Source organism: Alexandromys fortis, unplaced genomic scaffold, assembly GCF_014885135.2.
Source record: "Alexandromys fortis isolate MF-2015 unplaced genomic scaffold, M_Fortis_MF-2015_v1.1 scaffold_308, whole genome shotgun sequence".
NCBI lineage: Eukaryota > Metazoa > Chordata > Mammalia > Rodentia > Cricetidae > Alexandromys > Alexandromys fortis.
Window position 1 is genome coordinate 511,468 of NW_026068180.1, and position 16,207 is coordinate 527,674.

At 37.1% G+C, this 16,207-nt stretch overlaps 1 protein-coding gene across 1 annotated transcript in view; it reads right to left on the minus strand.

The window, feature by feature from the left end:
• The window catches only part of Rnf17 (ring finger protein 17), a 110,471-nt gene that overhangs the window by 39,048 nt on the left and 55,216 nt on the right, over window positions 1-16,207 (minus strand). The window contains exons 12-18 of the mRNA XM_050129100.1: window positions 15,667-15,833; window positions 13,978-14,168; window positions 12,045-12,186; window positions 11,145-11,298; window positions 7,413-7,528; window positions 5,175-5,292; window positions 3,315-3,432 (exon numbers count right to left, since the gene is read on the minus strand). Coding sequence (XP_049985057.1) covers window positions 3,315-3,432; window positions 5,175-5,292; window positions 7,413-7,528; window positions 11,145-11,298; window positions 12,045-12,186; window positions 13,978-14,168; window positions 15,667-15,833 — 1,006 coding nt within the window. The remainder of the gene's footprint in view (window positions 1-3,314; window positions 3,433-5,174; window positions 5,293-7,412; window positions 7,529-11,144; window positions 11,299-12,044; window positions 12,187-13,977; window positions 14,169-15,666; window positions 15,834-16,207) is intronic.

The following is a 16,207-nucleotide window of genomic DNA, read 5'->3' on the forward strand; positions in this document are numbered from 1 at the left end:
AACCTGGTCTACAGAGTGAGTTCCAGGACAGCCAGGGCTGTTATACTGAGAAACCCTGTCTTGGAAAAACAAACAAACAATATCAATAAAACCCCCATAGATATTTTTTTCCTAATATTTATTTTTTTAATAAAAAATTTCTGCCTCCTCCCTGCCTCCGCCTCCCATTTCTCCCCCCACCCCCATAGATATTTTAACCACAGACAACTAGATGAAGAAAAAAAAACTTCTTTCCCATTAAGCTGAGATCTGGTTCAAAGATCCTTTTTTCTTGTTGCTGTGCTGTTCTTTTGTTTGTTTTGTTCTTGCCTAATGGATAGTTTTCAGTTCCCACCTGAATTTAATACAGCTACTCTTTCAAGTATTATCTACTTCTAGCTTACCTGCCTCAGGCTCACATTCTTGTCCCTTTCCTAAACATGATAACCCACAGGGTTATCTTTACTGAGGGACTAATGAGATAACTTCATTTTCCTTGTTTATCATTTATATGTTGCTGACATTTAAATCACCCACCACATCTCTTCTGAGTACCAGAGTTATGAATTTATTTCCTTCATGTACTTGCTGATACCATACTGTTTTGATTATTTTAGCTTTGTAGTAAGATTTGAAATTAGGATGTACATGTCCTTTAGGTTCTTCAGGAATGCCCTGGCTACTTATTATTTTGAATTTCCATATGAATTTTAGCATAGACTTTCCTATTTCTGCAAAAAGTTGTTAGAATTTGGATAGAGATCATTAATCTCTTGCTCATTTAGGGTGGTACTGATGGCATCAAATGCTCTAATCCATAAACATGGGATCAATTTCCACTTACATTTTCTTTAATATCTTTCAGAAAACTTCTGATTTCTCTGTATATGTTTACCACCCACTTTGGTTAATTATTTTATGCTTTGGATGTTTTGTCTGCCAGTATATCTGTGCACCATGTGAATACAGTGTCTACAAAAGTCAAAAAAGGGTGATGGATCTCTTGGAACTGGAGTTACAGATGATTGTGAACACCATGTGGGTGCTGAGAATTTAGCCTGGGACCTCTGGAAGAGGTGCCAGTGTTCTTAGTTGCTAAGCCATCTTACCAGCCCCATGCTGCTTAATTCTTTTATTTTTCTCTGTCTCTGTCTCTGTCTCTGTCTCTCTCTCTCTCGTCTTTTGAAACAGGTTTTCTCTGTGTAGCCTTGGCTGCCTAGGAACTCACTGTAGATCAGGGTGGCCTCAAACTCAGAGATCTGCTGGTCTCTGCTTCCCAAGAGCTGGGATTAAAGGTATGCAACACCACTGACCAGCATATTGGTTAATTCTTAAAACATGTTTTTCTTGATACTACTGTAACAAAACTGCACTCTTCATTTCTTTGTAAAATTTCCATTATCATGTAAAATGAACTGATTTTGTTGATAGGTTTTCTGTCACATGGTAGACAGCCAGTAGAAGCTAACAAGGAAGAAAGATTTGTTTCTAGAAGTTTTGATCAAAGGTTGGTGGGACCCACTATGTGGGCCTGAGATGAGACAGAATACCATGGATGAGGGAATTTGTGGCAGAGGCTGCTTACCTCAAGGTAGCTAGGAAAGAGTGGGACAGGAGACGCCTTCATAGCTACACCCTCAGTGACTTCATCCTTCAACTAGTCCAACCTCCAAAAGTTTACATCCTTTCCCAATAACAACATTAAATTATGAGTCCATCACTGGATTAAGACATTGTTTGTGCTAAAGCACTCATCTCAATTACTGCATCCATGGTTGAGAATCATGCCCTCTGAAAACATAACATGCTGACTTTGTAGCTTGCTGATTTTGTTAAATTTATTTATTAATTGTAAGTTTGCAGCCTTTTAAAATGTTTTTTACATGTTAGATCAAATTATCTATGAACAAGAACTATTTTAAAATTGCTTCTCTAAGATGGAAATTCGTGTTTAAGTGGTCTGCTATGAGTCCAGTACTCTGCTGAATAGAAAGGCTGAAACTGCCGTAGTTTTTATTTCTGATCTTAAGAGAAAGGGTTTTTTTTCACAGTGTATAGTAATTTCCTTTTATGCCTAGACTTTTTTTAAATCTATAGTCACTATAGTTATTGTAATTTTATGTTTTACATTTGTGTGTATGTGGTATATGAGTGTAGGCATGCACACGCCATAGTACACGCATGGAGGTCAGGGCAGAACTTGATGGATATATAACTATTTGTTAAAATTCACTTAGCTATCTATGCATCTTAAAGAAATCCTGGCTTTGGGGGCTGAAGATATAGCTCAGTTGATAAAATGTTTGCCATACAAGCTTAAGGACCTCAGTTTGATTCCCAGCACCCATAATGATAATAATAATAAAAAACAGGCATGGTGGTACATGCTTGTAATCCCAGTACTGAGGAAACAAAGACAAGAGGATCTCCATGTCTCACTGGCCAGCCAGCCAGCCTACCATAGTATGTGTGCCCCAGGTAGCACTGAAAAATAATGTCCCATAAAAAATTTGCTTGGCTCCAGAGGAATGACAGCTGTGTTTTATCTCTGGCCTCCATGTGTGTACACCATACATATACACAAGTGCATGCATGCATACACGCATATTCCACAAATATGGACAGCCTCCCCAAAACCCTAGCATTTAAAAGAAAAATTTCAAAATAGTTTTAAATGTTTGCTTTCATTTCTTTGTATTCCACATGAGACTTAACAGTGAAAGGGGGAACATGATAATAGGTCATTCTTGTTAGCAGGAGTCATTGCAGGCCTTGGTTGGAAGTTACTGTCTCTCTGGCTTATACTAATAGGCGTTCAAATGTTGGCTTTCTTGAAGGTTACATCTAGGTGGTTCTGAAAAGACCCTGTAGGACTGCCCTCTTTGCATGCCTCCTTTGTGGAAGAATTCTTTCAGTTGACCTTAAAACTACCCACCACCACTCTGCCCTTGTGAGATCACCTGAAATCACCTCAACCACTGGCTGCTTCTTGCTTTGGACATAAAGCTTAGGCCTGACTAACGTAATCCTTCAAACCCAGGAAAATAAGAATTTCTTAAACTGGGAATGCAGACTCTACCACTGTCCTTAGTGCTGTTTCTCATTCTCATTTTCTTAAATAGGACCAAGACTCTGCTTAAGCAGATTTCACCTGGAAATAATATGTTAGCCTCTTTATCTTAGAAGCAGTCTTTATCTCAAGAAGCCCTTCTCTGGATTTGCACTCCAGCTACAAGTGAAGAGAAGGCTGCTTTACTCCTCCTCAGAATAATGACTCCAACCGTCTCCCCGACCATCTCTGCTCTCATGCAGGAACAGACTGTACCAACACTTACCCTGCTTCATAAGTCGCTAGGCCTTCTTTGACAAGCTGGTCATTAATACTAACAGCAGTTGCTCCAGGAACCCGAGAATCAAAAAGCTCAACCAAGAGCACATTATTTTCCAGAATCTCTGTAAAATCATTAAGACTAGTTTGGGAAAGAAAGACATGTGCTACGAAGTGCACTAAATTAGTAAACTTGTCTTCTAAAAACTGGAAGCCACTTCTGACCTCTGCATATATGAGATTTCTGGCTGAATAATGTTAGTTTTCCTAGGAGTTAGAGCAGTATTCGGAAGCCACAGTGATTTACCTAGTGCACAGCATGCAGAGAGTACTACAAATTTTACAGTAGGCTATCATGTGCTATTTGTTCTATAATGAACCAAAAGCAGTTTAAGGTTTTTGGATTTATAAAAATTAATATATATTCAAAGGTTTTATATCCAAATGTTAAGCAGCAGCTATCCAAGTTAAAGTTGTTCCAAACTCAGAAGAATTTGCTCAAGGACCAGGAGGACTTTGTTGTTCATCTCAGAGAAGCCAGATGTAAAAATTCTATACATCAAGGTTGCAATTTCTATAATCATATTTCTCTTCAACTGAACCATTTCTTCTAAATACTTTCTTTTATCAACAAAATTATCATAGACACTGCATCACTTTTAAGCTATTAATCCTTCAGAAGTTTATCTTATGGTAGTTGGATTCATTCATGACTGTGACAGAGCTGAAAAGCCACTACAGATCTTTAAATAAACATGGCCTATGTATTTCATATACTAGGGTTCACCAAACCCAACACTGTTAGGTTTTGTTATTTGGAAAAGATAAAAATTGCATACAAACATATGTATGTATATGCATGTGTGTATTTTTTTTTATCTAAGATTCACATCTCCTTATTGACAATCTTTAGGACCAGATATGTTTGGAGATTCAGAATTCTTCAATCTAAAGAATGCACACACACTATACACAATGAATACTCAAAATGGAGTGTGGGGCAAGCAGACTACACCCGTTTCTGTCTTGAGGCAGAATGTGTATTTACTGAAAAGGAGACAAAGGCTCTCCAATTCAGATAAAAGCACACACATCATAACAACTCAAACAGACTCAGTCATCCAACTTTTGATTTTCAGAACTTTTGTTAGAAAACTGGGCTAGTGGTCATCTAGGGCTGTAGACCTGAAAATATGTAAAACTGGAATAACGTCTTTCTTTCTTTCTTTCTTTCTTCCTTCCTTCCTTCCTTCCTTCCTTCCTTCCTTCCTTCCTTCCTTCCTTCCTTCCTTCCTTCCTTCCTTTTTGGAATAACGTTTTTCAAAATATGGAGAGAACCTACAACTGAATGGGACAAATTAAAGGAAAAAAAAACCCAAGTAACCAAGGAAACAAACAAAAGCTATGTACTCACCAGGTTCTGCCTCTCTTCACTTGCATAAGATTAAACTTTAGACCCAGTAAATGCAGATAAATAAGCTAATTTTTGGCTTTATGTTTGCAAAAGGCCACAGTAAAGGTGGGTTGATGATTTCATTGTTTTAAAAGGGAACTGGTTATGTTGCTGACACTGGCCTCAAGTCTCTGGCCCCAGTGATTCAAGCAGCAGAGACTATAAGGTGCAAACCATTATCTATCATAAGGATGACTTTAGTTTTCAAAGGTATGAATTTTTTTTTCCTGATGTGCTTTGACTGCAAGGTTTAACAGAGATTAGAATCCCCCAGTCCTAATTCTAAACGAATGTTATTTCTCATTATTACTATTATCTCGGCACACTGAATTTATTCTAAAATATGACCATTATTATATAATGTTAATCTTATTTAAATAATAATAATAATAGACAAAGATAGAAATAGCTTACTAATAACAGAACATGTCACAAATTTGTCTTGAGTCTTTTCTTCAAATTTTTCTTTAGCCTTTTTGGACCACTGTGTTCTTTTACTTGGTTCAATATATGCCAGCTTACATTTAATTGCCTGTATCAAATGAAATTCCACTATTAAGAATATGAACTTATATTTTTGGTAGTGAGCCTAGCCTTCAACAGCTGAACCATCTCATGATAGGCGGATCTCTGCCAGTTTGAGGCCAGCCTGGTCTACAGAGTGAGTTCCAGGACAGGCTCAAAAGCCTGTCTTGAGGGAAAAAATATATACATATAAACATATATGTATATATATATCTTAATTCCTAGTTATTTCAAAGTTTTACATAAAGATAGAAAACTAATATTTCCATAGCTTGGTTGGCACAACACTAAAAAAGCATGCTTGAGGTCCTAGATTCTAACTGCAGAACTCCAAATAGATACATAAATAAATAAATCCCTAAACCAAATCAAGTAAAACCCGAAAAAAAAAACCCTCTAATTCAAACTATTTAAAATTCATGGAATATGTGAAGTACCCATAACTTTATAAATTAAAATAACTGGAATTAACTACTTGGTTGAATGAAATTATTACAATTCATATATACAAGATTGATAAGCATTCATTTAAAAGTAAAACATTTATGATATATTGCAAAGAGAAATGCACACATACAGGACAATTTATATTCATTCTAGAACTGATAAAAATGTGAAAGGTGGATGGGCATGGTAGCTCACACCTTTAATTCCGAAACCTGGGAGGCAGAGGCAGGTGAATCACTTGTGAGTTGAGGCCATCCTGGTTTACATGGCTAGTGACAGGTCAGCCAGAGCTCTACAGTAAGACAGTAAAACTGTCTCAAAAAAAAAAAAAAAACATTGTGAAAGATGTATCCCGCAAGAACATATATTAAAAACACTAAGTATTTTTGATTTGCTTTTTTGATACAGCCATGTAACTCTGGCTCATACAGAACTTGGTATATAGACCAGGCTGGTCTTGAGCTCACAGAGATCTGTCTACCTCTTCTTGGATGCTGAGATTATAGGTATGTTCAACTTTTTAATATTGATTATAGGTATATTCAACTTTTTAACCAGGTATGCCTGGTTAAAAAGTTGAATATATTGTAAAATATTTATTTATGCAATGTATGTGTTTTTCCTGCATGTTTGTGCATCACATGCATTCCTCGTGCCCACAGAGACCATACGGGGAATCAGAAGCCCCGAGACTGGAGTTACAGATGACTGTGAGCTGCCATGTGGATGCTAGCAATCAAACCAGGGTTCTTGGAAGAGCAGCCAGTGCTCTAAACAACTGAGCCATCTCCCCAGCCTCACTGAATATTCTTGAGTAATTCACTTCTTTTTGCTCATTTGTATTTTCTAGATTCTTTTTATGATACTTTCTATTAAAAAACAAAGACAGACTGTGTTGGTGAGATGGCTCCACAGTTAAGGGTATATGTTCCCAAGTCAGAAAACCTGAGTCCCATCCCTGAAGCCAAGATAATGGAAGCAGAGAACCAATTTCCACAAGTTGTCCTTCTAACTACATGAATGCTATGGCCTATCTGTGTATGTGCACATACACACAAAAGAAAAATAAAATAATACATTTTAAAAGTGAATAAAGTGACATAAATATTTTTTAAAAGACATCTTAAAAATTCAATAACAAGAGAATATAAATTAGAAGCAAGCCTCCTTCTTATCCTACTCCTCAGAGATTATGGTTAAGTATTTTATATATTTGCCCACATTTCTTTCTATTGTAGATCTTTGACTACTAATACAGTAATTAAACAACGGCAAAAGTATTTCTGAAATGAACTTTATCACTCAATGTGTCAAGAAACTGAAACTCTTAGCACATTACATGATAGCTCATCAGGATGAATGAATAGCTCCACACCAGTAGGTGCTTATGACTGAAATATATTAAATGCTTATATTTATTCGGCAACATATATCTCTTATTATTACTGCGAGTTTGGGACTGAACCCAGGGTCTTGTACACGCTAGGCAAGTATTCTACCTTCTAGCTCCATAAAGTGTTTCTTAAAGAGTATTTTATCTATAAAGCAGCACTTAATCTATAGTTCAGAAACTGTTTATAGGTAAAAATAGACATTAACATGGCATTTTTATGTACAAAAATCCTTCTATTTCATATTGGATTAATATTCTAGCTGTAGTGTTTGAAACAGGTAAATTACCTTCTCTGGGGGGTCCAGAAACTCATCCTTTATTTTCCGCATATCTTTAAGTGTTATTTTTGCAGTATTACCAAAGTCCACATATTTGACTTCTACTTCCCGATGTCCAGGCAATCCTTTAAAAGTTATGAAATTAGAAATCACAAACATACAGGATCTCTCTGTTGGTCTGGTCTGTACTATAAAGAAGACTTTGGGAAGCTCGACTATGCAGAAACTTGAATAAGGATAAACTGACTCATATGAAATCATCCAAGTGGATGGCCAAAGCTTTAGATTTCCTGAGCATACATACAGGGCTATGAAACTTGCTGCTATCGTTTTTAAGCAGAAAGATGAATGCAGCAACATATCACTACAACAGAGGAAGGAATCCAGTATTACTGACTGACTGGAAGATGTGGAGAGGTGGCACAGCACAGAACTCAAAATGACACTTGTAGAAGTTAGTCTATGATAGCAAACATCAGGGTGGCTGAGGTGGTGGAGAAATCTCCCAGGCTCCTACATGCACCCTAGGTTAGAAGTCTCAATTCTTCCAGCATCATGATTTTTTTTTTTACTCTTCAAGACTCTGACTGAGATGTAGTTTTAAATTGTATAAGGTTCTGGCATGAAATTTAACCAACAGTGTTTTTTCTTTATCCAAATTATCAATCACATATGAGAACAGAGCCAGTAGGCAGGGAAATCCCATATTTATTTCTTATTTATTCTTTCATTTTTCTGAGTAAAGCAATGGAGGATGGCAGCACCAGAACAGGAGTAGTTTAAAGGGATAAACAGAAAACAGGGGCTCTCATACAGAGGAACAGTGAAGTGTATTGTCAGGTGACATGAAGTCTCAGAACAACAAATGTGTAGCAGTCTTAGAGACTAAGCACTATCAGTGAGGGAAAACAACGGAAGAATGCTTCCATGGTTTAAAGATACAACAAAACTAAGATTATCCTAAAGGCTTAATCATACAAAAAATTTTGAGGTATTAGAAAAATGTATAAATTAAAAGAAAATAATGTAAGTGAAAATCTGTCATAATGATCAACCTAGAATTAGAGTTTATTTTACAGCTTAGCAATGAAAGTATCTATATATAGGAACTCTAAAATAGTGATACAAGCATGGGAGAAGTGAGGACAAAAGAGCTATACAGAGATCTAAAACATCTTGCACAGTAACAAATAAGTAGACAGTGTCTGTAACTGAAGCCTTGAGAGAAGCGTTAAAGATTTTAGGAAGAAATGACAGATAAAACAAAATCACTTCCCACCCAATTGAAAGAATCACAAACAACTGTACTTGAGGTGGATATGAAACTGCAAATGTAACAAGACACTAGGAAATCAAAGAAAACCAAACAAACCTGTTAGCATGTACAGCCTTCAGTGTGTCATCCAGTAAAGCTGGAAGATGCAGGAAGGCAAAACCACTCAGTCATATATAGATACTCATTCTACCTTCAAATTTGCCATGAAGACTGAACCTGTCTCTAACATCACTTCTTAAAAGAGTCCACTGTTCAACAAATAAATGATTTGAAGCTAGTAATCCTAATTTTAAAAGTAGTTGCCAAGACTTTAAAAATTTCTTTTAATTCACATGTATTCCACATATATTTGTTAAAAAAAGTTGCACTGGTATCTTTATTCATATGGTTTAAATAGTTTTGCTTCCTCCGAAATTCATGTTGAAGCTTAATTCCCAATGTAACAAAAGAAATGACTGAGTCATAAGGTCTATGGGACTAGGGGCCCTTGTAAAATGGCTAAGTGAAGAAAACACTCATTTTCATCCTTCTGCCATTTATGGAAATGGCACTTGTGCTGCCTGAAAGATGCAGCAAGGCTAACTCTTAGAAGCAGACTTAGACTTCTCAGACTCCAGAAGTGTGACCAGTGTTTCTACTGTTTATAAGCAACCCAGACTGTGCTATTTGGTTATAGCAACACAAAGACATTTAAAAGAACTGTATCTGAAAAAGTTTTAGTTGGTTTAAGATACTAACCACAGACTGAATTAAAATCAATGATAACTGAGGAAAAAACTGAATTTGGAAGATTAAATGATTTTCATATAAGATTTAAAATTTTCTGTTTTAGTAGTAGCTAGTTAGGTTCTTAGATTAATAGGGGAAACATTTTGAACAGTACCAAACTAAACTCAATCCTTTAAATAAAAAGAAACATCATTTTTATTGATGAAACAGGACCTATTCCTTTTCTCTTGCTATCAGAGTATCTGACAGTGTGACCTACACATAAAAACTGGTTTATACCACATGTGTGGCTCACTGTTCTAAGAGAATCCAGCCCCCAAATGTTGGGATTAAAGGCTATGTAGACTTGAGGAGAATGTAGAAAATGTACAGAGAGATGGTGAAAAAGTTCAACACCATAGTACATGGCTACAGGCTGCTTGGTTTTTGGTAAGGATGTTCAACTCATGGTGGAAAGTGGGAGGGCCAGTGGGTGCATGCGACAGAGGGAGTGAGAGGCAGCCTTGTTTGAAATCACCCACTGTCTTGGAAATTAATCCAGAGCAAGAGTTCACTCTTCCAAGAAAAGTTCTGCTCTCATGACCCAAAAAATTTCCCGCTAGGTTCTACCTTCCAATACTGCTGCACTGAGGACCAGGTCTTGACATGTATTTTATTGAAGTGAAGTAAAACCAAACCAAACCAAACCAAACCCAGCACATAGTGTCCAGGACTAAACTGCCCATGGTCTATCTAACTTCTGAAACCCACAGCTTTATACATAATTGTTCTTTCATAGCCATAGGTAGGGAGTAACAAACATACTTGTTCGCTATTTCTTGCTAGTACCTTCATTTTCAGAAATCTTTAATATCCAATCCTTGTTTTTTATATTTAATATATTTTTTGCTATTGGAAATTGAAGCAAAGGCATGACACATGCTAGGCCAATGCTCTATTGTTTAGCTATGTCCACAGATCATTTTATTATTTCATCCTCCTGAGTTATGATTTTAGATAAATCACTTAGACCATGGACTTTCAGTCCTTCTACCCCAGCTTCCACAGCAGCTAAGATTACAGACAGGACCATAACACCTGGCTTTACTTTTAACTTTTTATCATTTCATTTTGTAATGTTCTTGCTGTTGTTTCTGAGGCATGAGAGACAGTCATGTGGTTCAGGTTAGCATTGAACTTGCTTTGTAGCTGAGGATGACTTTGAAGTTATTCTCCTCTTTATGCTTTCTTAGTGCTGGAATTACAGGTGTGAGCTATCATGCTGGGCTCTAATTCTATTATTTGTGAGCTAGATTCAATTACTTAAGGAGAATGTAAAAAATGCACAGAAAGAAGGGACAATTAAATAATAAAACAATTTCCCTAGGAAAATTAAGTAATAAGACAATACAGAAAGAAGTTAAGAGATTTGTACCTTAACAAATAAGCAAACAAAAAAGCAAGAAACAGAGAGAAAGGTAGGTAGAGACAGCCAACTTTCAAGAATGTTTTTTTGCTGCTCTGTGTCATCTACTGGTTTTCTACCCAGATTCCTGATGATTAATTCCTAATGAAGCAAATCAAATTCCAGTAGCCAGAGACTCATCTCTTAATATTACCACTGCCTTCTAAAGACATAAGACAGAGCACAGGCAAGAGAAGGTAACACCACCTCCATGGTTTACTTTCTAACAGCTCAGAAGATGCTAGCCCTTACACACGACACTTCCCTGTGGGAACAACATGCACTTTCCTACCGATGACTTTTGCACGGTACCAAATTCCATCTTCAAATTTTGCTACACATGCTTGATCTTGAACAGGACAAAGGATTTCTAGATTTTCTCCATCTTCTCCTTTATAGAATTCCTCAATTGTCTTTAAAAGAGATAAAAAGTCCAGGTTCTCCATCTGAGAAAGAAAGGGATATGGCACTGTAGCTTCATAGAAAATAGAAACTCAAATGTTGAATTTATTATAGGCACTCCTGTTTTTTGAGACAAAGTTTCTCTGTGTAGTTTTGGAGCCTGTCCCGGCACCAGTTCTGTAGACCAGGCTGGCCTCAAACTCACAGAGATCCGCCTGCCTCTGCCTCCCAAATGCTGGGCTTAAAGGTGTGTGCCACTACCACCCAGCAACATAAGGTTTTTATATGAGGTAACTCATGTAAAGCAATGAGAGGTCAATGATGAACCTGGTATTTTATCTGATGTCTAAACTAATTGATCAATCACACTTCCCAAACTTAATCTGAAGTCTTTAATCTACTATGAAGTTGGTACTAACAGTTCATAGATATTTGTGGTTGGAAGCAGTTTTTCTCATCTCTTGAGTCTACAAAATAGCAAAATCATTCACAGGTAAGTACAGTTCCTGTCCTTGCCTACCACTGACTAACTTGTAGGAGAAAGAGATTTTGAATTTGCCATAAATCCTGTAAACTTCCTGTTAAAAGTGCAGCTCTGAAGAAATTTAAATGTACTCAAGAATTGTTTGGCTAATTTTTATTCACTCCTGTTAAACATTTCTATTTAAAAATCTAAGAGTTGGGGATTTAGCTCAGTGGTAGAGCACTTGTCTAGCAAGTCCAAGGCCTTGGGTTTGGTCCTCAGCTCTGGAAAAAACAAAACAAAATTCTTAAAAGAACATATACTTACCAACTGAAGGTAAAAATCAGTAGGGCTATTTATATGGCAAACCATGACTGAAACTTCTGTCGTCTCTTCAGGCAAAATGGGTGGATGGTAGCATAAAGTTGTATTTTTTTCACTGTGACTTCTTGGTGATTGTGACCTAAACCTAATTAAAAGCATAAGCAAAGCCGTTCTTATAAAGGTTTTTGGCCTGTATAAACACTGACTTATTTACCATTTTCAATGTCCTCTTCTAACTTAAATTTCTTGGCATGGTTTCCACTTATTCAGCCTGGATGAACAGAAGTTCAATAATAAAGCCTCGGATTTATGCATTTTGGGGCTGGAACTGGTCAAAAGCATTTCATGATTGCCATGGACTGTGGTGCCCAGGCGAGATCAGTGAAATCTCTGTGGCCTTTCCTAGTCTCAATGCTCCTTTATTTTTCTAAAGGAAACATATGTGGGTCATTTCTGGACTTATCTAGTCACACAGGGCAGAGAGTTAGAACCTTTTGCTGTCTCCATAGTTACTTACATCAACTTAATTTTGGTTTGTGTGAAACAAACAAAAAGGGAAATGCTAAGTATCTATGTTAGATTCAGACATTAATTAGTGATCATGAACCCATCCCAAAGGCTAAATAATTTAAGGCAGGAACAGCTAAATTACAATTCTTGGAACTCTTAATAGATTCTTATAAAGTTAACAAAACTCAAAATACATTTAGTATCTATGCATATTTTCTATTTTTATTTACTGTGTGTGTGTGTGTGTAAGATATGTGTAAAATGAGGGTGTTCATGGCACACATGTGGAGGTCAGAGAACAACCTCAGGTATAGGTCTTAGTTTTCCACCGTGTTTGACACAAGATCTCCATTCTCTTGCTGTGTAGGTCAGGCTAGCTGGCCCTTGAGCTCCCAGGGCTTCTCCTGCCTCTGTCTCCCTCCCATCTCCATAGGAGCACTGAGACTGGATGCCTGTGCTGTGTGTCCAGAGGAGTTTTTATGTGGGTCTGGGGATTAAAACTCAGTCCCTGAAGTTTGTGTGGCAAGCACTTTTACATAACCACTGAACCATTTTCTCAGCTTTGCCTTAATTTCTTAAACTATATTAAGGCAATTTTCACAGGTAACTATACTTAGAAAACATGATAGCAATGTTTTGAAACCACTAAAGTTCAGTTTAAAGGCCACAATAAAATTTTTGAGATTTATTTTATGTGTATGAATCTGTAAGCATGTATGTACATCACATGCATGCCTGGTTCCCTCAGAGACCAGAAGAAAGAATTAGATCCCCTGCAACTGGAGTTACAGATGGTTGTGAGTCACCATGTGAGTGCCGGAACCATGGTCCTCTGTAAAAACAGCACACAGTCTTAAACACTGAGCCATCTCGCCAGCATGAGCCCATGATTTTTTTTTTTTTTTTTAATCATCATCACTATTTGAGTCAGGGGCTCATGTAGTCAATCTTGGCTTTGATTTTGCTATGTAGCTAAGGATGACCCTGTGTTTCTGATCTTCCTGCCTTTACATCCTAGGTAAAGTACTAGCGTTATCAGAATGGCCACTGTACTAGGGATACAGTACTAGGGATTGAACCCTGGGCTTTGTGCATGCTAGGCAGACACCCTAACAAGTGAGTTATATGCCTAGGCCAGATTTCTTTATTCTTAAAACCTTTCTTTTCCTATTTATAGCTATAATCTACTTTTATGTTTCTGTGTATTCTGCCTGCAGGTATGTGTACATACCACATGTGTGTCTGATGTTTAAGGAGAGTAGGAGGAGGCACGGGAGTTACAGATAATTCTGAGCTGCCTTGTGGGTGCTGGGAACCAAACTGTATGTGTTCTATAAGAGCAGCTTAGGCTTTTAACTGCTGAGCCATCTCTCAAGTTCATATCACTTCAATCTTGAAGAATATTTAAGTTTAACAAGTTACTTACCTTGCTAGTTCCATAAAAACCAATGCATCTCTGAGAGACACAGGCATGTCGCTGCTGATTTTATTTGTTGGTGGTTTCTGCAGATCTACAATAAGCACATCATCTTCCTCTCCAAAAACTTTCATGAAAACAGCCTTGTTATTTACCATTTTCAAAAATTCTACTTTTGCTTCCTTTTCCCAGCCTTCACTCTATGGGAAAAAAAATATAAAATTCCAAAGTAGTTAGTAATTACAGTTAGGTCTAATGTTACAGTGTTGGATGAAGTTTTACACCGGCACACCTGCAACTTTAAGACAAGACACTGAACCAATCATGCATTTAGGAAACAGCTGAGACCATAAACTAAGAGCAGTCTAATCTACAGATACAACCTTAAGATAGCTATAAGTTTGTAAGTCTCTTTAGAATAGTAAATGATAACTGGGGGCTGGAGAAAGGCTCAATGGTTTGCAGTACTTGCTGCTCTTGCAACTGGGGTTCGATTCCCAGTCCCCACGTGGTGGGTCATAACCATCTGTAACTCTAGTTCTAGGGGAATCTGTTACATACATACAGGGGAACACTTACATACATGGAGGCCAAACGTTCATAAACATAATATATTTATACAAAAATATTAATGAAAATTACAATGACTTAAAAATACAGTATGTTGAATATGAATTTTCCACTTAAATTACAAAACTTCAAAAGTTAATTCTGAATTAAATCTGAGTTTAAGACCACAGTACTGTAACAGTATAAGAGACTAAATAAGGGACACTAAATATTGGCAGCACAGCACAAAGATCCTTGTGCCCACAGATCTCCAGAGAAACCAGGAATGTTAAGCACATAGGATTGTCTTTCCAATGGGGGAGATAATAAACCTCTTTTTCAGCATTGTTTGTCATAGCCAGAACCTGGAAACAACCTAAATGCCCCTCCACCGTAAAATGGATAAGGATAATGTGGTACATTTACACAATGGAGTATTACACAGCAGAAAAAAATAACGACAGCTTGAGTTTTGCAGGAAAATGGATGGAGCTAGAAAACATTATTTTGAGTGAGGTAACCTAGACACAGAAAGACAATTATCACATGTACTCACTCATAGGTGGTTTTTAAACATAAAGCAAGGAAATCCAGCCTACAAACCACAATCCCAGAGAACTTAGACAACAATGAGGACAGTAAGAGAGACTTACATAGGTCTAATCTACATGGGAAGTAGAAAGTAGAAAAAGACAAGATCTTCTGAATAAATTAAGAGCATGGGGACCTTGGGGGAGGGTTGAAGGGCGAGGGGAGAGACCGGGAGGGGAGCAGAGAAAAATGTAGAGCTTAATAAATATCAATAAAAAATGTATAATAAAATTTAAAACAGAATGCTACACAAGCCCTGAATAAAAATATGGAAAAAGGGGGAAATGTCTAGAAATATACAGCATCCTATTTCCTGATTCATTTTGACAAAATTGATCCTAAAATGTAGTGTTTTACTTGGATATTTCATTACACTCATACAAACTTTCTTGAACTCAAATTTTCATTAAAGTATTTCAGCTATGACAGCTGGAGGCTTACAGCACTAACAGTTCATAAGCAGAATGTGTTTGTCAGACTAGCTCAGCACTTTCACGGGCAACACAACTAAAACTCCCAACAGCCTTTGAGAGAAGACTCACTTTCCACTCCACTTACAGGGTTGTATGGCACGATGTCCTTCAAGGAGCACAGGTGTGCTAAAGGGAGGATGTCTTTCAGCAGCTCTTCGCTATGTGGTTCAGACTTCCTCAGAAGCAGACAGAATTCACTTAGTGTAATACGTTGTTCACCAATATGCTCTGGTCGCATGTGTGTGTCACCAACTCTGGGAAGAGGTAATATGGAGAGTAAGATTTCACTAGGCACGGTCATGCATGCCTTTACTCTCAATACACGGGAGGTAGAAGCAGAGGCAGATGAATTCTTGCCGGTTTGAAGCCAACCTGGGTTGTTACAGTGAGTACCAGGCCAGTCAGTGCTACCCAGTTAAGACCTTGTCTCAAGAAAGATAAAAAAAAAAATAATGTTTCAATCTTTGAATGCCTTTTCTCCTTTACAAGGTATGTACGTCTATGAATTAGCCTGAAGTTAAATCTTGCCGAAATGTATATTCTAAAGTAATACTTTTTATTGATTATTTTATTATTAATTATTATAAACAGAAATTATATTACTATATAGAATTAAATATTGACTA